The following is a 21,391-nucleotide window of genomic DNA, read 5'->3' on the forward strand; positions in this document are numbered from 1 at the left end:
TACTAGGAAAAAATGATAAATGCTATTTAATGCAACTGTTATTTTAACTTGGTGTTGCCAATATGTAGCATAACATCAAAGGTAAGTTTTTTAATACAGATTAATTAAACTAATCAATTGGATTAGTCTGATTTTGAATTTTCATGTAATAACAGTTTTATTCATGTTGTGACATGTTAAATAATAAATGTACTTTTGAAATAATAGGAAAATCTAAAATTTGAAATATTGGAATGAGATGGCCACTAATATAGTAATCCTCTTTGATAATGAGGTATTTTAATAGGAAAAAGATGCTAAGGGGAAGAGTGTTTTAAGCATAGGGAAATCATAGGTGAAAGTTTTTAGGCAGCAAAGGATTTGAGAGACACAAAGAAGACTAGTGTGGCTGTAATATAGTGGACAAGAGGGAGTGCGACAGGAAGTGAGGTTCTGGAGGTAGGACTCAGACAGGGCACTGTTTCTCTAGAGAGTGAGAAGGAGTTTGGATCTGAACGTCAGTATAAAGGGAAGATACTGAAAAGTTTTAAACATGGGAGGCACATAATTTAATTTATATATATAAATCAATCTGGCTGTTCTATGAGTAGAGTGAGTGAGGATGGAGGTTGAGAGAGTAATGAGGAGGCTTTTGTCAAGGACTTGGCTAGAGATTATGATGACTTGGATCAGGTTGATGATACTGAAGATGGAGGGAAGTGGATTGGGGATATATTTGGAGGTTGAAATGACATGATTTATTAGTGGAGTAGATTTAGAAGAAGTTAGTAAGGAAGATGAAAGAACCAAAGAGGACTGCCAGATTTCTGATTGGAAGAACTCATTGGGTGGTGATACCATTAACTATGATCAAGAGGGGAAAGGATGAACAGGTTAGAAGTAGAAACTAAAACTGAAGTTTTAAATTTTTAAAGTTTAATATGCTAATAAGTTAACCAGCTTTGAAGGAGAGATATGGATTCGCTACAGATATAACTTTCAGAGTTGTCAGTATGATGCATAAAACTAGAAGAGGAGACAAGATGACGTAGAGAGAGAGATGTGATGAAGAGCAGATAAGAAGGTCCAAGACTTAGCCCTGAAAATTCTCACACTGTGCACGGTACTAGGCATCCAGAGATAAAAGTACTATGGTTCCTGCTCTCAAATATTTCATATTCAAGAGGGAAAACATGCTGATAAGTAATTAAAAACAATATTGTGGAGACTTCTGGTTTCCTCTTTGACATATAAAGAGTTTGGAAGCTGTCACTCCCATCCTTACAACGAGAAAAATGCTGAACAAACTGAACAAACTGAAAATCAACAACTCTTCTTAGATCCCAGAAAATTGAGGACACAGGACAAATCAGTGCCCTGACAACTGAAAGAAGAGGTGAATAAAGAGAATCACAGCTTCCTGGGAGCAGAAACCACCGGAGCTAGGAGCTGGTAGGAAATTGATGAAATACTGAAGGCTGAGTGTGGACTAACTTAAGAGTTAAAAATTCTTGGAAATCCACCTTTAGGGGATCCCCCACCCCAGTTTTGTGAGTTTTACCTCCATGAACTCTACCAAGTTCTCAAGGTAAAGATCAGTGAAAAATTTCCTCATACGTTCACCAGGGAGATGGGAAAAGTAACCATTTTGACATACTCCCAGAGATTTTCATTCTCAAAGGAAACTACTTTGCCAGAGCCTAACCAACATGAGAGTAGAGAAATACCCAATTATTGTCCCCCTAACCTTCCTGTCTCTCGAAAACAGGAAAAGAAGCTGAGAAGCACTTGTGACAGTCACAGCCCAGGGGCACTAGCCCATAAAAAGACTAAGACTTATTTATAGGATTATAGAATGCTTCTCTTCCAAGTGTCAGTTTAGGGATCTAGGCTGCTTCCATCTTGTTGGCAAGCCAATTAGAACATATAGCTACCAGGATTGCTGCATCAGAGGAAGAGAGAGAGAATGGAAAACTCACATTTATTCTTTTCTTTTTTTTTTTTTTTGAAGAAATAGAGACATTTTAAATTATTGTCAGTGATTACAAAATCTATCTCTCAATAATTGATAGAACAAGTAGACAGAAAAATCAGTAAGTATACAGAAGACCTGAACAATACTATCAACCAACTGAATGGAATGAATTTTTTAGAACATTTCTACTCAACAGCAGCAGAATACTCATTCTTTTAAAGTACACACAGAAATTTTACAAAATAGAACATATTCTATGAGCCATAAAACGTCTCAATAAATTTAAAAGAATTCAACCATAAAACTATGTGCTATGACCAAAATTATATTAGTTATTAATAACAGAAAGATATCTTAAAACTCCCCAAATATTTGAAACTATTATATAATCCATGGGTCAAAGGAAAAAAAAAGGAAATTCATATATATTTTGAACAGAAATAAATGAAAATACAGCATATTAATATTTGGGAGATGAAGCTGAGGCAATACTTATAGGGAAATTTATATGATGAAAGACTTACACACATTTATTCTTAATTGTGTAAGACAGGAAGTGACATAGGTCACTTTTACTCATAGCTCATTGCCCAAAATTTGTCACAAGGCTCTTAACTAACTGCAAGGAAGTCTAGAAACTCCATGTCCTCACGAAGAGAGGCAACTCTATATAGTGAGCACTAGTAACATCTAGTACAGTTAGTTTACATTTGATTCTTATTTATTGCAATGAGATGGATATTTCAGGATGCCAAAAGATAAAGATGCGCCAAAAGAATGCTGTAGTAACAAAGATAACTCCAGTATTAGTCCCCATTCTTGGTACTGTTGGTTCTTCTGAAACTGCTGTAAGTAATGAGATCAAGATCTAATTTTTACAATACTGAAGGGTAAGGTTAATAATATGAAGAAAATTCAAATACAGAAGTATCCTCTCAAAGGAAGGAAATTTGCGGTATGTAGTGTTTCAAGGAATACCAATTCAATTTTGTCAGTGGGATTACAGGGAGATTTTTTTGTATTCTCTTAGGTGGCAGTGAAAGGAGATTAAAAATGGGTTAACAGTGAAAATATATGAAAGCATACTGAGAAACCTTTAGTTGAACTTTAGAGATTACAAAGTATAATAATAAATAAGATAAAGAGTAAACAAAATAATTTTTAAAGGGAGGAGCGAGATATCAGAAAATCATTCTTCTGTTCTTGGATGGCAGCTGTCTACTTTGGTTTGTCATCTGTTTGATCCAAGAGTCGTTGGTTAGCTCTTTCTCTCCAAAGACCATTTGTTTCTGGGGATTCTTAAGGTTCTTTTATTTAAGGTCTCCTGATGGAGCAGATTTCCAACAGTCCATGCAAAATTGTTTGTGTCTTTTTAGTTGTGAAACATGAGTCCAAAGATCAACATTTTGAGGCTTTTGTTGAAGTGCTAATTGTTAACATGACTTATTAACAGTCTTTTCCATCATAACCCTGAGGTAGTTTTTCTGTCCTATCTCTTCCAGAAGACTAAATCTGTAGTTTTCAGGTCATAGAGTGTTCCTTAGAAGGATGTTTTGGAAATCCTGCTTGTACCTGTTGATGATAAGACTAAGTGTATCACATGATTCCTTTGCTGTGCTTAATCATGTTAACTTGCAATAGAGCTGACTCTAGGGTCAGAAGTGAAATACTAAATGCCTGGGCAGCCTATTACTAACTTATAAGGGAAAGCTGATAGATCTCCCCCAAAGTTGATTTTATTGTTTTGAAAGCTAATGGCAATGGAAATTGAAGGGTCATTGAGAATATTGTTAATTTAATTTTACTTAAAAGATTCCACTTGTTTTTTTTTCTACTTTTTCTGAAGCTTGAGGGTGATATGGACAAAGATGTTTTCTTGTAAGCTACGTACTTCTTATTGGCGCTTGACTGGTCAAAGCAGTTGATATGGACTTGTGAAATAGTGAAGGCAGTTCCTGCACATAAATATGTTTCCAGGTCCAACATAGATAGTCTTCAACCTGAGTGGTCTAAAATTGACTGCATTTGTCATGTATCTTAGAACCACCTTAAATTCCTTTTGGCTCAAAAAAGGGATCAATAAATAAAGAAAAATTATGATGATAGATTGCTTGTTCAGAAAATGCATTTAGAAAAATTGATAAAATTACCAAAGTGTTTACTGCCAAGTAAAGTTTTTATTAAAACATAACATATGTAGTGAAAAGTGCACAATTTGAAAATATACAGCTCATTGAATTTTCAGACAGTGAATATATCTAGAAATCATCACTGAAAACAAGAAGCAGAACATTACCAACCCTCCAGGATCTCTTCCTTATGCTCCCTTCCAGGGAGGACTGTCTACTACCCCAGGGGGTGGCTTTTATCTTGAATTTTTTCTAGCACCACATATTATTTTTGCCTACTTATATTTAGACTTCATACAAATAGAATCATATGGTATATTGTGTCTATATTACTTTGCTTAACGTGTTTGTGAGATCCATTCATATGATTGCATATAGTTGTATTTCATTCATTCTCATGATTGTATCGTACTCTAGTATCTGAATATACTACAATTCATTTATGTTTTACTATTTCTGTACATTGCGGTTGTTTCCAGTTTTTGGCTATGAATAATGCTGTGATATACATTCTGATGCCATTATTTTTTCTTATCACTTTGGAAAATTTTGTAGTTATTTGTGAAAGTGAAGTACTTCAGCTATTTAAAAATATTTTCAAATGTTAAATCTAGTTACTATGTCAGGGTGTCTATGTCTCTAGTTTCCTGTTTATTTATTTGATAATGCTATAGATACCGTTTCTTGAGCATGCCCTACTGTTTGATGTTTTGGTGCCTCTGCATCTGGCCAAGAAAGGGAGAAAAGGCATTCCAGGCAGAGGAACAGGATGATATGATCAGATTTGTATTTTACAAAAACAGTAGAGTTGTAATAGTCACTTAGGCAGCTATTAAGAAGTTCAGAGGAGAGACCTGCTACGTGACTGGGATGGCCATCTATATGACATATGTTTATTCTTTTTTTTAATAAAAGGACATTAGTCCGTTCTGTCAGCAGATTAGGAAAGCAGTGGCTTTCATACATTTTTAAAAAACTTCCATCCATAAAAAGAAATATATTTTGCACTATAACCCAGTATACACATACCTACATAGAAATATACATATATGTGTGTAATAGAAACAAGATTTATATGAAATCTTACTTGCACTCTTTCCAATGCTATGATCTATTCTATTTCGTTAAAAATCATGAGTCTTGGCCTGCTAAATTGATTTTATGTCCTTGTATTGGGTTGCACCGTGCAGTTTGAAAAGCACTCTATAATGTGTGTGACTACATTTAATGATCACATTTTATAACTGCATGCCATGAACTTGTAGAAAGCACAACTTCAAACTCATCATCTGATGAAAGTCAGTGTTATGGAAATCATGAAAGCACACTTATAAGATGAATGGGAAAACAACAACAGCAACAAAAACCTATGTGGCTGGGCATAAAATTACCAGGCACAGCAGGATTACTAGGAGCTAACAGATTGAAAAATTTCTGTTTTCTTAAAGAACTCAGAAGTGAAGAAATTTTACTTTGGAAAACAGTTCAATGAGTTGCTTTGGTGAGGATGGAGAAAATAGACATGAAAAATTTGGATAAAACAGCTTTTTGAAATAAGAAAGTGGAAAAAGCAATATATCTAAATTGATATATTATTGTATATGTCTTTTAAATATTTATTTGTCATAAAAGTTTTAAATTAAATGTGAGTACATCTTTGACTCTTTTATCTGTATCAGAGATCTGCAAAATATGGCCTGTGGGTCAAATCCTGCCTGCTGCCTGTTTTCGTAAATAAACTTTTATTGGAACACAGTCAAGCTCATTTATTTGTTTATCTATGGCTACTCTCACATCCCTTTGGCAAAATTGAGTAGCTGTGACGGAGACCCTATGGTCCACAAGGCTTATAATATCTACTATCTGGCCCTTTGCAGAAAAAGTTTGCTTACCTCTGATTTACATCACTGGAAACTTATGTATTTACCTTTATATTTATATTTATAAACTTAAATATATAAGCTTATATATTTAAGATTGTTTAGACCTTTCATTGTATTTGGAGTTTGGTTCTGACAATGTTGTTTTGGAGTGGAACAAACAAAAAACCCAATGAAATAGAATGCAGAGTCCATAAATAGACATTTGCACATGTGAGAACTAAGTATATGATAGATTGCTATCACAAATCAGTGGAAGAAAGGATGGTCTATTTAATGGTGCTGGGAAAATAGAGTCTCTATACGGAAAAGATTGAAATTAAGTTCTTGCATCACATCACATATAAAAATAAACTTTAGATCGATTAAAAGCCTAAATGTGAGAGGCAAAATTATAAAGCTATTAGAAGAAACTGTAGAATTTTTTGTGACTGACTCAGGGGTAAGTAAGGATTTTTATTATAGCCAGCCACCAAAACCACGAACCATGCAGGGAGAAACTGATGTATTAGAATGCATCAAAATTAAAGAATTATGCTTAACAAAGAACAGAATTAGCCGTCATTTGTCGGACTAGGACATTTGCTATGCTCAGCTTATAAAGAACTAACATATAGGCTTTACAGGGTTCTTCTGCAAATCAGCAAAAACAAATAAACAACCCCATAACCCCCCCATCCCGCCCCCGCTCCGCCAGGAAAACCAATAGAGTTTTGGTAAAGGACGGCATGAATTGGTAGTTCATAGGTAGGGCAGTTCAACTGGCTGAACTTCATTAGGAGTCAGAAAAACGTGAACTTAAAAAAATAAAACATCAGTTCATATCTACCCAAGCTGCAAAATTTTAAAAATTGAATAATATCATGTATAGGCAAGGATAAGAGAAAACTGGAGCCTTCATACCCTGCTTGCAGGTGTGCTAACTGGGTTAAGCCATTTGGAGGGAAGTTCAGAAATATTTAGTGAACTTGAGTATGTCTATTATATTTCTGTATACATATCTCAGAGAAAAACATATATGTGTTTATAAATATCTCATTACAGAAATATTACAATTTATTGGAAATATACAGTAATGAATTATAAAGGGCCAACTTATTTATTTACTAATTCTTCTTTTTAATTGAAGTATAGTTGATTTACAATATTGTGTTAGTTTCAGGTATACAGCACAGTGATTCAGTTATATATATAAATCTATTCTTTTTCAGAATAAAGTGCAACTTTTAAAAAATAAAGGATGAATAAAGTGTAAATAGGGAACATTATACAGCCATTAAAATGTATAAACTTATAGTTGTTGGAGCTTGGATTCTGCAGCAACACTGAATTTGGATCTGGCTTTACTTACTAGCAGTGTGACTGTAGGTAAAAATAGCTTCTTTGTAGAATAGAATAATAGTAGAATATTTATAATAGTACCTATCTACCTGATACACAATAAGCACCATATGCATTAGCTATTGTTTATTCTTTTTAGATTTTAATATAAAAATGAAAAGACTGGTTCCTGAGGGAAGGGAAGTCACATTGGGGAAGGGAAAATAGTTAATTAAAATGGGAGCCAAGCATGGATCAGTGCAACCAAGCTCATGATCAACTCTATTTTGGATACCTAACGGTTTAAAAAAAGAGAAAGAAAGAAAATTTTAAAAAAAGATGTGCATTGTAATCTATCCTAGGAGGAGGCGAGAGCATTTATAAAATACAAATGCCCTATAATGGATGCACCATAGTGAGTCTAAAGGATGAGTGGCTTTAGCAGAAAGACGGGAAAGAAGCAGTGCAAAAAATGAGGTTGAAGGGGTGAATGTGTGCGAGAACATTCAAGGCTTTGTATGTCTTCATAAGAAGACTTTTCTTCTTAAAAGCAATCAGAAGCCATTAGTGTATTTTAAGCAGTGAGATGACAAGATAATTTTTCTGTAGTACGCAGAAGGGGAGAAGTGTGGTTGTGAGTAGCCTAGCCAGGAGGCTAGGTGGGCATTGATGGTAACAAGGCCTGTGGTATTGACAGTGGATTCAGAGACAAGCGGAAGGATTCAAGACACATTTAGGAAGTAAAATTGAAAGGACTTAGATTAATTATGCACTTGAAGGAGTGAGATATTTCTAGAATAATTCTAGATTTCAGGCCTGCATTATTAAATGGTGGCACAATTCACTGAAATTGTGCGCTGGAAGGGAATTTAGTTTAATAGGAAAATTAGGAGTTCGCTTTGATACGCACTGAATTTCAACTGGCATCGAGACTTCCAAATAGAGATGTCAAGTAGGCAATTGAATATTGAAGCTCAGAGGAGAAGTTTGAGCTGAGGATTTACATTTATAAGTAATTTATATATAGGCGGAAATTTCAGTTTTAGATGTGGGTAAGATTGCCTAAGAAGACATAGAATGAAAAGAGAAGAGGGGCCTGAGTCTTGACCTTCAAAGGAGAAAGAAAATGAAAGGCAGATACAGGAAGAAAACCAGGAGAGCGTAATGAAAGCCCAGTGGGCATGTGAACATAATTTCAAGTATTGTTGAGAACTCAGTAAGATGGAGACTAAAAAAATTTGTCCATTAGTTTTAGATACAGGGAGATCCTTGGTAAACTTTGTGAGAATTAAGAAATAGACTGGAAATTAGATTAGATTGGTTGAAGAGTGACTGGGGTGAGGAAGCAGAGATAGAATTTGGCCTATTTATAAATGGGAAGGGAAGAAATGCTCCTTTTGGCAAGGAATATAATTTAGCTCCTGAATCCTCCTGTACACCACCACTTCTACATATGGTAGTTTCTCATTTTATAGGACTGGAAGGTTGAATACACAAAATCTCTCTAGAAGTCCTCTCTTATCGCCTCAAACTGTTGTAGTCTAGTCCTATCTGAATTTTGGCTTCTCTCTCTCTCTTTGCTCCCTACACCTGGGAAGATTGATCCCATCCTACAGCCCTAATAATGCTGTAGTCTCTGGGATTACTACAGTAGTTATGTAAAAGGGTTTTAAATAGCTCTAATCTAGCACTTTGGGATACATAATTACTAATTTTTCTGCTAATGTGATTGGCCTTCTCCCTGTGTGTGAAATGGGGTTTCTACTTCCCTTGAGGCACTATAATGTAGAACAATTGACTTAACTAGATTTCTGCTTTTTGTTCCAGTGTGACTTGGTAACTTGCCTAGTACTCCAGTGCCTCTAGAACTAAAACAAAACATTGCTCTAATTTTCTTCTTCTTTCTCTGTTTCCCAGTGGGGTTCAGCCATGTGCTGAAAGATATGCCAGAGATCATAAGTGTGTACACAGGTATACAGTAGAGATGTATAATATACCTCACACATAGAAAGATAGTTCTTCTAAATGGTTGGGAGAAGCTCTGATGCAGAGTTCATTCAGTGGTCCACTTAAAATCATGCTTGCTCTGGTACATGTTTATGAGCTTGAGTTTCCTGTAGTGGTGCTTATTTTGTGTTAACAAAGATTCAGTTAAACCTGGTGGGAGATCATCAGGGAAAAACAGTATGTTATCTGAAGTTATAGAAAAAAATTGAGAAAACTGGCACAGCTATTTGAATTTACTAATATTAGGTGTGAAAAAGGAAGTCTGCTTTTGTGGTTAAGTAGGTAAAAGGACTTACATAGATCTATTTTTAATTTACCTACTGACTTTAGGTTAGCACTTTGAAACTAACTTTTTTAAAAGTCAGGCTTATTTGAGGTATAGTTTATTTGCAGTAAAATTCACCTTTAAGACACACACTTCACTGAATTCTGGAAAACATACACAGTTAAATATCTACCACCATAATCAAGACAGACTATTTCCTTCACCCCCAAACGTCCCTTGTGTCCATTTGTAGTTAATCCCCTTGCTCTACTCCAGCCCCTAGCAAACATTGATCTGATTTCTGTCCTAATAATTTTGCCTCTTTCAGAATGCTATATAAATGAAATCATATCATATAAAAGTGGGCAATCTGTGACCCATAGGCCAAATCTGGCCCACTGCCTGTTTTCAGTGTCCATAAATAATATTTTATTGGAACACAGCTATGCTCATTCATTTATATATTGCCATTGGTTGCTTTCTGATTCATGCTTTTTAGATTCTATTGAAGGTATGCTTGCCTAATCTAGCTAAGTAGTCTTTGTTTAACCCAAGGCCTCACTTTTTGTCAATGTTTTCATCTGGAAGTTTTATAGTTTTAGTCATTTGATTTAGTTCTGTAATCTATTGTTTACTCTGTAATACATTTAGTTAATTTTTGTATAGGCGTGAGGTATGAGTTGAGGTTCATTTTTTTACACATGGATTTCCAGTTACTTGTTTTACACATGAATTTTCTGTTGCTTTAAAGGGATATTCTTTATCATTGAATTACCTTGGCATCTTTTTAAAAAAGTAATGACCATTTAAGTGTTGGACTATTCTGGACTCTGTTCTGTTCTATTGTATGCGTGTTTATGCTTTGCCAATATTTGATTACTTCTGTAGCTTTTCTAGTAAGTCTTAAAATCAGGTAATGTGAGTCCTTCAATCTTTTTTTTTTTCAAAATATTCTGCCTATTCTGAGAGTTTTGCTTTTCCATACAAATTTTAGATTTAGCTTGTCAATTTGTTTAAAAAATTCTTGCCGAGATTGTGACTGAGATGACATTGAATCAATAGATCAATTTGTAGAGAATTGATATCTTAACAATATTGAGACTTCTCATTGATGAATACAGTATATTTCTCCTATTAATTAGATCTCTCTTTTGATTCTTTTTATTAGTGTTTTATAGTTCTTACCAAAGATAGCCTGCACATATTTTGTTAGATTTATACCTTAGTCTTTTCTTTTATTTTTTTTGATGCCATTGCAGACTACTTTTTAAAATTTTGATTTCCAGCTGTCTATTGCTAGTATATAAAAATACAATTTTTTTTAATATTGAGCTTGTATCTTGTGACCTTGCTAAACTCATTTATTTATTATAGGAGATTTTTTTTATAGTTTCTTTGGGATTTTATACATAGACAATTATGCCATCTGTGCAGTTTAAAAATTTTCCTTTCCAATCTCTATGGCTTTAATTTTTATTGTTTTTCTGGCTTTGATGCATTAGCTAGGATTTCCAGTCCAGTGTTGGTTAGGAGTAGTGAGAGAGGACACCTTGCTTTGTTCCTGATTTCAGGGGGAAAGCACTCAATTTTTCAAATACAGTATCATGTTAGCTGTAGAATCTTTTGTGGATACTGTTACTGCATTAAGGAAGTCTCTGTCTGTTCCTAGTTTGCTGATTCAGCTGCTTTCTCAGCATATTTTGACATAATCATATGTTTCTTTCCCCTTAATCTGTTAATGTGGTAAATTATATTGCTTGAATTTAGAATGTGGAACCAACCTTGCATTCCCAGGATAAACATCACCTAATTGTGATGTATTATTCTTTAACATATTTCTGGATTTGGCTTGCTAATGTTGGGTTGAGGATTTTTGTACCTTCTCATGAGGAATATTGGTCTATAATTTTCTTTTCTTATTATACTTTTGTATGGTTTTGGTATCAGAGTAATGTTGGCCTTAGGAAATTAGTTAAGAAATGTTTCTTTCACTTTTATTTTCTGGAAGGGATTATGTAGAATTGGTATTGTTTCTTCCTTAAATATTTTGCAGGATTCATCAATAAAGCCATGGAGAACTGGAGTTTTATTTTTGAAAGGTTTTTAAACTATGAGTTAAATTTCTTTAATAGCTTTAGGACTTGTCAGGTTATCTAGTTCTTCTTGAGTGAGGTGTACTTATTTCTGTCTTTCAAGAAGATGGTCTATTTCTCATGTAAGTTGTAGAATTTTGGGCATAGAGTTGTTTGTAGTATTCTCTTATAATCTTTTACATTTAATTTTGTTTAACTGTGGAGTCTGTAGTGATGTTCCCTCTATCATTGTTGTAGGTAATTTGCATCTTCTCTCTTTCTTTCTCTCTCTCTCTTCCTTGATCATTCTGGCTGGAGGTTTATCAATTTTGTTGTTTCTATTTTAAAAAGAATCAGTTTTTGGTTTCATTGATTTCTTCTCTAATCTTTTAAAATTTCCTTTCTTCTACTTTCTTTGGGTTTAACTTTCCTTTTTCTTTTTTTGAAACTCATTTGAGACTTTTTTCTTTTTGACATAAGCATTTATTTCTATGTCTAGGTCTGGTTTTCCATACGATACTTCCAAGGAGTATCATACTCCTGCCTGAAGAACTTACTTCAAATTCCTTGCAGTTAAGGTCTTCTTTTAACATTTCTTTGCCTGAAAAAGCCTTTATTTTGTCTTTATTTTTTTAAGCATAATTTCACTGCATATAGGATCTTGGGGTGACAGGTTTTTTTTTTTCTTCTTCATGTCAGTGCTTTATAAAGATGTCATTCCAAAGTCTTCTAACTTGCATGGTTTCTGAAGAATAATCTTCTGTAATTCTTATCATTGGTTCTTTGTACATAATATGTTATTTTCTCTGGCTGCTTTTATAGTTTTCTCTTTATGTTTGGTTTTTAGCAATTTGACTATGATGTGTGTAAAAGTAAGTGTGTGTGTGTGTGTGTGTGTATGTATGTGGTATTTGTTCTACAAAGGATTCTCTGAAGTTCACGTGTCTGTGATTTGCTGCCTTTCATTAGTTTTGAAAAATTCATGGCCTTTATCCCTTCAAATATTTCCTCTGTTCTGTTTTCTCTTTCTTCATCTTCTGGGACTCCAGTTTTACATGTTAGATCATTTTAGCTCTTGGATGCTCTCTCTTTTTTTTTTTTTTTTTCTTTTTGGCCACAGCACACAGCATGCAGGATCAGATCCCTGACTAGGGATCGAACCCATGCCCCCTGCAATGGAAGCATGGAGTCTTAACCACTGGAACACCAGGGAAGTCCCTTGGATGTTCTTTTTTTCCTACACTTTTTTTTCTTTTTTCTGTTTTAACGTGGATAATTCTTATTGACTTATTCTCAAGTTTACTGTTCTTTTCCTTAGTTCTTTCAAGCCTACTCATGAGACCATCAAAGGAATTCTTCATCTCTGAGGACATATTTTTTATTTCCAGTATTTCCATTTGACTCTCACAGTTTCCATCTTTCTGCTTCAGTACGCTATTTGTTCATGTCTGTTGTCCACCTTTTTTCTCTATATCTTTTACCTTAATAATTTTAATCATTTTAAAGTCTGTGTCTGATAATCTCATCATCTTTGTCATCTCTGAATCTACTTGTAGTGATTATTTTATCTCTTGACAACGGGTTGTTTATTCCTTGTGATTTTTCCCTGAGTCTCACGCTTTTGAGTTGTATTTATGCCTTAAAGTTGGCATGCCTTTTCTGTCAGACTGTCAGTATTGGGGATTAAATCACCAATCAAGTCAGGGGTTCAGACAGGTTTGGATTTTGTTGTTGCCATCATTATCTTTAGTGCACTACTATCTTCAAATTCCTCTAACGGTGGGCTACTGTTGCTTTTTGCTTGGGGTGGATGCAGGAGTACTGTAAGTTTTTTTTTGTTTTTGTTTGTTAGTTTTTAATGTTTTGCTACCCCTTCAGCCATTCCTATCCACTTATGTCACAGAGGGAGGGGGTCTCTCCCCATGTTCTTGCCCATTCCCCAGAGGTAGACTACTGGTGCTTATTTCTTGATCCTAGGCTTGTGATAGGGGTGGGGTGTTCTGTTGTATGTGTTCTATCTTCCATCTTTGAACAGGCTTTGTCCACCTGGGCCTCAGGGATGAGGCTTGCTCAAGGTTTTTACTCCCTCCTTCCCATGGAAGCAAATCTGCCTTGTATCTCTGAATGGTTTGGGGCAGGAGATTCCACCCCTCCCTTAGTGATAAAAGGCCTTTAATTTGTGGGTAAGATCTTGGTTGAAGATGGTTTCCTGTCCCTCTTTCATGGGAAGAGGGTTTTTTTTCAAGCTTTTCCCTAGCTGCAATGGATCTTTGCCTTTGCCCTGGGGATGACAGAGTTTACTCCCTTTTCCTGTGGCTTATAGCTTTGGCTTTTTAAGGAGAAATAGTCTGGGAAAATGTGCCTGTGTCCTAGCAGCCACTAGTCAGTCACTTCTGTTATACCTGCACATGTGCACCCCCAAAGGGTTCTTTTGTTCTCATGCCCTGCTCTCAATATGCCTGATGAATAGCCAGTGGAGGTATGTGGAAGAGTGCTTGTGAGTGAGTGTGAACTTCTCTTGAGTCTGGGCCCCTAACTATTCCAAACTGTCATGTTAACCACACTTGGCCTTTACAATTTGTTAAAGTTTTAATGAATTTCCTCTTACCTAATTGTAAGAGGAAACACCTCTTTCTCCTGTGTTCTGCCAAAGGAGAAACAGTGTGGCCCATTGCTCTTTGGAAGGGCTTGTTGCTCTTTGGAGTTTAGATTATTTGGTTGCCTTATAACCTCAACTCTGTGATGGGCTCAAAACAAGTTATGATATTTTAGATTATCTAGCCTTTTGTCCTTTCTAGGATGGGAGTGACATTATTTACAGCTTTGTAAATCCTAAACATTAGTTCTGATTAGGAACTTTGATTTATAAATCAAAATTATAGTTTTAAATATTTTAAATTATCCTTTATAAAAACAATGGAAGTGAAAAGTTTTATCACTATTTATTTTTAACTAGAAAAAATAAAGGCCTTACTTCTATTTGTACAGCCTTATTTGGTAGGCTTCTAATATTTCATAGTGTCTTTGCAGCCAGCTAATGTCGAGACTATTGAATAGATTTAAACAGTTAGTGAGACCAGTCATCCAATGTTTTCCCCTCTGTTTGGATTCTTAAGATCATTCCAATTGAGATTCTGTCTCAATGATTTGAAGTTCATAGGTTTTGGTTTCACTGTGTAAGTCAAATCAGTCTTTTTGTGAAGCTAAACTGTTGAAAAATAACATTGTAAATATTTTTACAATGGTATATGATTGAAAATATATTGCAAATGGTTGGTAGAAATTTTACAATTACAGTTCAAAGAAGTATCTTAATTGTATTGTTTCTTAAATTAGCATGTATATCAGAAGGCAGAACTAGTTACAACACTTTTATGATGTGATGTGCCATATAAGATGTTATTCTATAAACATAAAATTAAATTTTTCTTCTGTATTCTATGGATTTTTTTTGTATATAAAATTGTGTCTACAGATTGTGGTAATTATTATTATTTTTTGAGACATCAGGAAACCAAATTTTTCTTATCTGTGTTCTCTGCAGAAAACTTCATCAGCAGTTTGAAATGTATAAGGAGCAGGTAAAGAAGATGGGAGAAGAATCACAGCAGCAGCAAGAACAGAAAGGTGATGCTCCAACCTGTGGTATCTGCCACAAAACAAAGTTTGCTGATGGATGTGGCCATAACTGTTCATATTGCCAAACAAAGTTCTGTGCTCGTTGTGGAGGTCGAGTGTCATTACGCTCAAACAAGGTACAGAATGAAAATTACACTTCATAATTCTCTTATACTTAAGCTTATCTTGAATAAAATAGACAACTGAAATTAATATTCAGGTTAATCAATGAATAAAAACCTTCCCTAGTGTCTTCAATTCAGATAAAATAATTTAAAAAAATTTTCCTCTGAATTAAAAAGGTATTTGTCTCATTGTTTATGTTCTTTAGCTTATGATTTTGTTTAGAATCATAGGGTCTTAGACTTTCAAAGATGAAGAGAATTTAGAGATCAATTGACCTAACTCCTTATTTTATAGGTGTAGAAAACTCAGATCCAGAGACACTAAAATTCATCTTAAAGTCACACAACTGATTAATGTTTTGGTTGTGTCACAGCTTTTTCGATTACTTCATATAATTTTATAAACTTGGTAGATCTGCTCTTCCTTTGGCCTCCATTTTCTTTCTTTTTGAAAGAGGCTCTTTCCGGCTTTGAGATTCTGTTTTTCGTAATTTTATAGCTTTTGAGGCTACTTTACTCTTTATTTTTGTTTTAACATTAATGAAATAAACATTAGACTATGGAATTTAAAGAAGAAATGTTAAGGCTGTGTTTCACACCGGTACTAGATTTTTGTAGTTTATCCATCCACTTTAGGGAATATATTAATATTTCCCAAAGAATGCTATGTTGAAATTAGTAAAAGCAGTATTTTAAATTGTTGTCTCACTAAGTTCTTTATAATTTGTATTTATCTCCTTCGTAGTATTTTATCACTCAGTTCTTAGGTAGCTTAAAAATATGAAGCTGATGTCTTTACATACATTACTTAGACATAATTATGGGAATTTGTTCCCCTTTGTGATTTTATTTCTCCATTTTCTCATTGTTTCGCTTTTCTCATTGTTTTGTTTTGCCCAGAACTAATAAATTTCTTTATTTTTCCTTATCTTTCTCCCTGGTTTACCTGATTATTTTTCTTTTCCTTGACTAGTTGCATTGGCTAGAAACTCCAGTGTAATTCTGATTGGAAGTGATGAGAGAAGCTATCCCTATTTTGTTCTTATCTTAGGGAGAAAGCATTCAGTCTTTTACTATTAAGTATTATGTTAGCTATCAGCTCTTCATAGATGCTGTCTATTATTAATTTGCTGAGAGTTTTTGTTTGTTTGTTTGTTTACCTCAGGAATAGATGTTGGATTTTGTGAAATACTTTTTTTCCATCTATTGAGATTGATTATATGTTTTTTGTTAATATGATGAACTACATTGATTGATTTTGAAATGTTAAACCAACTCTGTATTCCTGCAATAAAACCCATTTGGTTATGATGGATTATATCTTTTACATATTAATGGGTTTGATTAGATAAAATTTTGTTTACAATTTTTGCTTCTGTGTTCATGAGGGTTGATATCTGTAGTTTTCTTTTCTTGCAGTGTCTTTCTTTGATTTTGGTATTAGAGTAATGCTGGCTGGATAGAATGAGTTGGGCAGTATTTCCTCCTCTCCAGTGTTTTAGTAGAGTTTCTGCAATATCTGTATAATCTGTAGTGATGCTAGCTCTTTCATTCCTGATATTGGTAATTTACATCTTCTGTCTTTTTCCCTGCTCAGTCTGACAGATATTTATCAATTTTATTGATCTTATCAAAGAACCAGCTTTTTGTTTTATTGATTTTTTAAATTGTTGATTTCATCTTTGATCTTTATTATTTCTTTTCTTTTGCTAACTGTAATTAATTGTCTCTTCTTTTTCTGGTTTCTTAAGGTGGAAGCTGAGGTCATTGCTTTGAGATGTTCCTTCTTTTCTAATACAGGCATCATGTGCTGTCAATTTCCCCTAAGTACTGCTTCAGTGACATCCCCCAAATTCTGATATGCTGTCATTTCATTTTCATTCAGTTGAAATACTTCCTAATTTTACTTCTCATCCTTGATCTATGAATAACTTAGAAGTATGTTATTTATTTTTTAATTATTGGGGGTGGATTCCAGAGATCTTTCTGTTAATGATTTTTAATTTAATTCGGTTGTGGTCCTAGATATACTTTGTATGCCTTGAATCCTTTGAAATGTACTGAAACTTATTTTATGGCCCAGGATATGGTTTATTTTGACAAATGTTCTGTGTGTTCTTGAAGAGGGTGTATATTCTGCTATTTTTTGACAGTGTTTTTAAATGTCCAGTAGGTCAAGTTGTTTAATAGAGTTGTTCAAGTCTACTATATCCTTGTTGATTTTCTACCTATTTATTCTATCAATTATTAAGAGAGGGGTATTGAAATATATAACTATTCTTGGATTTGTCCATTTCTTTTTACAGTTTTATTGGCTTTTGCTTTATGTATTTTAAAGTTCTGTTTTTAGGTGCATAAACATTTAGCATTATTACATCCTATTAAATAATTGGCTCCTTTATAATTATCAAGTGACTTTATTCCTGGTAATATTCTTTGCTCTGAAATCTGTTTTGTCTAATCTTACTATAATCATTCCAACTTTCTATTGGGTAGTAGTAACATTGTTTATGTTTCCTGTTCTTTTACTATAAACTAATTTGTGTCTTCATATTTGAAGTACTTTTCTTATAGGCAGCGTATAATGGGTATTGCTTTGTTAGCCAATCTGACAATCCCTGCCTTTCAATTGGGTGTTTAGATAATTTATATTTAATGTGATTACTGATACGGTTAAGTTTGATTATATCATTTTGCTCTTTTTCTACTTTTACCATCTGATCTTTATTTCTTTTTTAGTTCCCTTTTGGATTAATCAAGTACTTTTTTGATTCAGTTCTATCTGCTTTGTTAGCTCATTAGTTTTGTTGACTCTTTCTTTTGTAGCTTTGTTGGCTCTTTGTTTTGTTATTTTATTAATTGCTTAAGGATTTGTAATATACATCTTTAAATGATCACAGTCAACCTTAACTGATATTATACCATTTGGTGTATAGTATAGTATAAGAATATACAATAGTGTACTTCCATTTCTACCCTTCTGGACTTATATTATTGGTATCATATAGCTTACTTTTACCTGTTTCATAAATCCCACAATACACTGTTTGTTTGTCTTTTGTTTGAAAGGCTTATGTTTTAAGGAGTTTTAAATAATAAAGAAATATTATGTATTTACTTGTGTTGTTACCATTTCTGGTAGTGTTAATTTCTTTTTGTAGATCTATATTTCTATCTGGTATCATATTTCATCTGCCTGAAAGATCTCCTTCAATATTTGCTATAGTACGAGCCTGCTAGTGATGAATGCTTTCAACTTTTTATGCTAAAATTTTTGCCCTTGTTTTTTTTAAAAGATATTTTTGCTTGGTATAGAATTCTAGTTTAACAGTTATTTTCTTTCAATATTTTAAATACTTTTGCTTCACTGCCTTCTCCCTTTCACTGTTTCCAATTAGAATTGTAATACCATTCTCATCTTTATCTCTCTGTATATAATGTGTCTTTTTTGTCTGATTGCTTTTAAGATATCCTTTTGATCACTGGTTACATGCAATTTAATTATGATGTTTCTTGGTTAATTTTCTTCATGTTTGTTTGGAGTTTTTTTGAGCTTTATGGATCTATGTGTTTATACTTTTCATAGGCTGTATAGAATGTTGTCAATTTTTTCTTCATATATTTTTACTGGCCCATCCTCTCTCTCTTCTCCTTCAGGGAGTCCTGTTACCCATACACTAGGCTGCTTGAAGTTGTCCTACAGCTCACTTACATTCTTTTTTATTAAATCAAATTTTAATTTTCTCCATTTTCATTTTGTTTATGTTTTATTTCTATGCCTCAGGTTTACTAATCTTTTCTTCTACAGTGTCAAATCTGCTGTTAATACCATTCAGTGTATTTTTTCATCTCAGACATTATAGTTTTCATGTCTAGAATTTCAATTTTAGACATTTTTATATCTTCCACAGTCTAGTTAACTTTTTGAACATGTAGAATACACACTCTGTAATAATTGTTTTGAAGTTCTCCTATGCTAATTTTAACATCTTTGTCAGTGTTGGGTTGGTTTTGATTGATGGTATGTGTTTTCCTGACTCTTTACATGCCTAGTATCTTATGTTGAATATCAGTCATTGAAAATTTTACTTTGTTGGGTGCTAGATATTTTTTGCATTCCTATAACTCTCCTTGAGCTTTGTTCTGGAATGCAGTTAAGTTACATGGAAAAAATTTAACTTTTGTATCTTGCTTTTGTGATTTGTTAGGTAGATCTGGAACAGTGCTCAGTTTAGCACTAATTATTCTCTTCTGCAGAGGCAAGGCTTTCCTGAGTACTTTAACCAATACCCCATGATTATGAGTTTTTCTTGTCTAGCTGGTAGGAACATCTACTGTTTTCTCTAATCCTTTCAGATGATTTTTTTCCCCACTCCTGGGTATTTAATCACATTCCTGCTCACTGATCATTACTAAGTTGAACACTTGAAGGGTCTCTCTGTAGATCTCTGGAGTTTTCTTTCTCTGTTCACCTTTCTCTTCTCTGATAACTTGTTCAATGAAAGCTAGCTGTGTTGGCCTCCTCAGGCTTAGTTTGTTCTCTTCAACTTAGGATGTCTGCCAAAGTGAGTTTCAGCTGCTGTGTACTACTCTGCTGCCTGGAAAGCCTCTCAAAACAGTAACCTGGGGCAATTGTAGAGCTTATCTTGTTTGTTTCCCATATTTCAGCTGGCCTTTTTTGCCTGATGTCCATTGTCTTGAAAACCATTCTTCATACATTTTGCCTATTTTTTGTTTGTTTGCTTGTTTCAGGCAGATGAAGGAATCGAGCCCTTGCTACCCCATTTAGGCCACAAGCAGAAGTCTGTAATGACATCTAAATATAGTTTGCTTAAAAATATATTTTCTGGTTTCTAACATATGGTCTCTTTATGCTGAGCAAAGTTCTAGTCAATAAGTTAAGTACAGTGAAAAACTGGAACACCCCTTGAACTTTTTTGTATTGTAATCAACTATAAAACTCTATATATCGTGGATTAGCCTGATGTGGATGATTTATGGAAGAAGAAAGGAAGCAAAGAGAGTAACTCCCCGTTTCTCATATTTTTTCTTAGATCTGAGGGAAATGTTAGGGACTAAACATAAAAAATAATTTTCATTCATAATTTACTTGGGAAAGCATTCCTTTTATATATATATACATATATATATGGCCTATATTCTAAATGAAAAGAATAATGAGTTTAATTTCTCTTTTCAGATTGGATCTTCCTACGTATACTCAGTTGCCTTATGTACTAGAAGAAGGCTTTTGCTCACAATAGATACTGAACACATTTTTTTTTTGAATTTTATTTTATTTTTTTATACAGCAGGTCCTTATTAGTTATCTATTTTATACATATTAGTGTATATATGTCAATCCCAATCTCCCAGTTCATCCCACCCCCCCACCCCCGCTTTCCCCCCTTGGTGTCCATATGTTTGCTGAACACATTTTTTGATTTATCATAGCTCCAAAGGATTAAGCTCAGTGCATTTTGGTAAGATTAGTTTTATGAAGTAGAATAATGACAATATAAATATTTTATAGCTTAAAATTTAATTATAAATCGATTTAAAAATTATTTCAGTAATCTCCTAAGAGAACAAGATAAAATAATCTTTTGTTTTAATTTTAAGGGTCTTTCATGTGCAACCATCCTTAACAATTAGTTAACTCTTCTGAGGTGCATTTAGGATACAGAGAGAATAAATGAAGCACAGGACTATGGAGTACCTGTATAATAAGATTTTATGAAATATTGCTTTCATTTATTTTCTTGAGATGATACTCCTTAATAAATTAAAGCTATATATTTAGTTAAATTGAAAAATAATGACTTTCTAAGGGAGATATTATTTTGTAATCATGGAATAGAGACTCTAGTGGTAAAGACATTAAAAGTAATTTACAGTCAGGATTATTTTAAGCTTCAAAGTGTGGCAACATTAATTTTTTGTTTCTTTTACTTTTTGGGAAAAATAGATTACTATCTCAATGGATAATCTAATTTTGAAAAAATAAAGAATATACGTTTT

General features: G+C 33.6%; 1 protein-coding gene across 23 annotated transcripts in view; it reads left to right on the top strand.

Moving 5' to 3' along the window:
- The window catches only part of RIMS2 (regulating synaptic membrane exocytosis 2), a 596,440-nt gene that overhangs the window by 132,872 nt on the left and 442,177 nt on the right, over window positions 1–21,391 (top strand). For all 23 annotated transcript variants that reach the window (XM_061171493.1, XM_061171504.1, XM_061171500.1 and 20 more), the window contains one exon: window positions 15,172–15,382. In XM_061171493.1, coding sequence (XP_061027476.1) covers window positions 15,172–15,382 — 211 coding nt within the window. The remainder of the gene's footprint in view (window positions 1–15,171; window positions 15,383–21,391) is intronic.

This window comes from Eubalaena glacialis, chromosome 17, assembly GCF_028564815.1.
Source record: "Eubalaena glacialis isolate mEubGla1 chromosome 17, mEubGla1.1.hap2.+ XY, whole genome shotgun sequence".
In the NCBI taxonomy this organism is placed as follows: Eukaryota; Metazoa; Chordata; class Mammalia; order Artiodactyla; family Balaenidae; genus Eubalaena; species Eubalaena glacialis.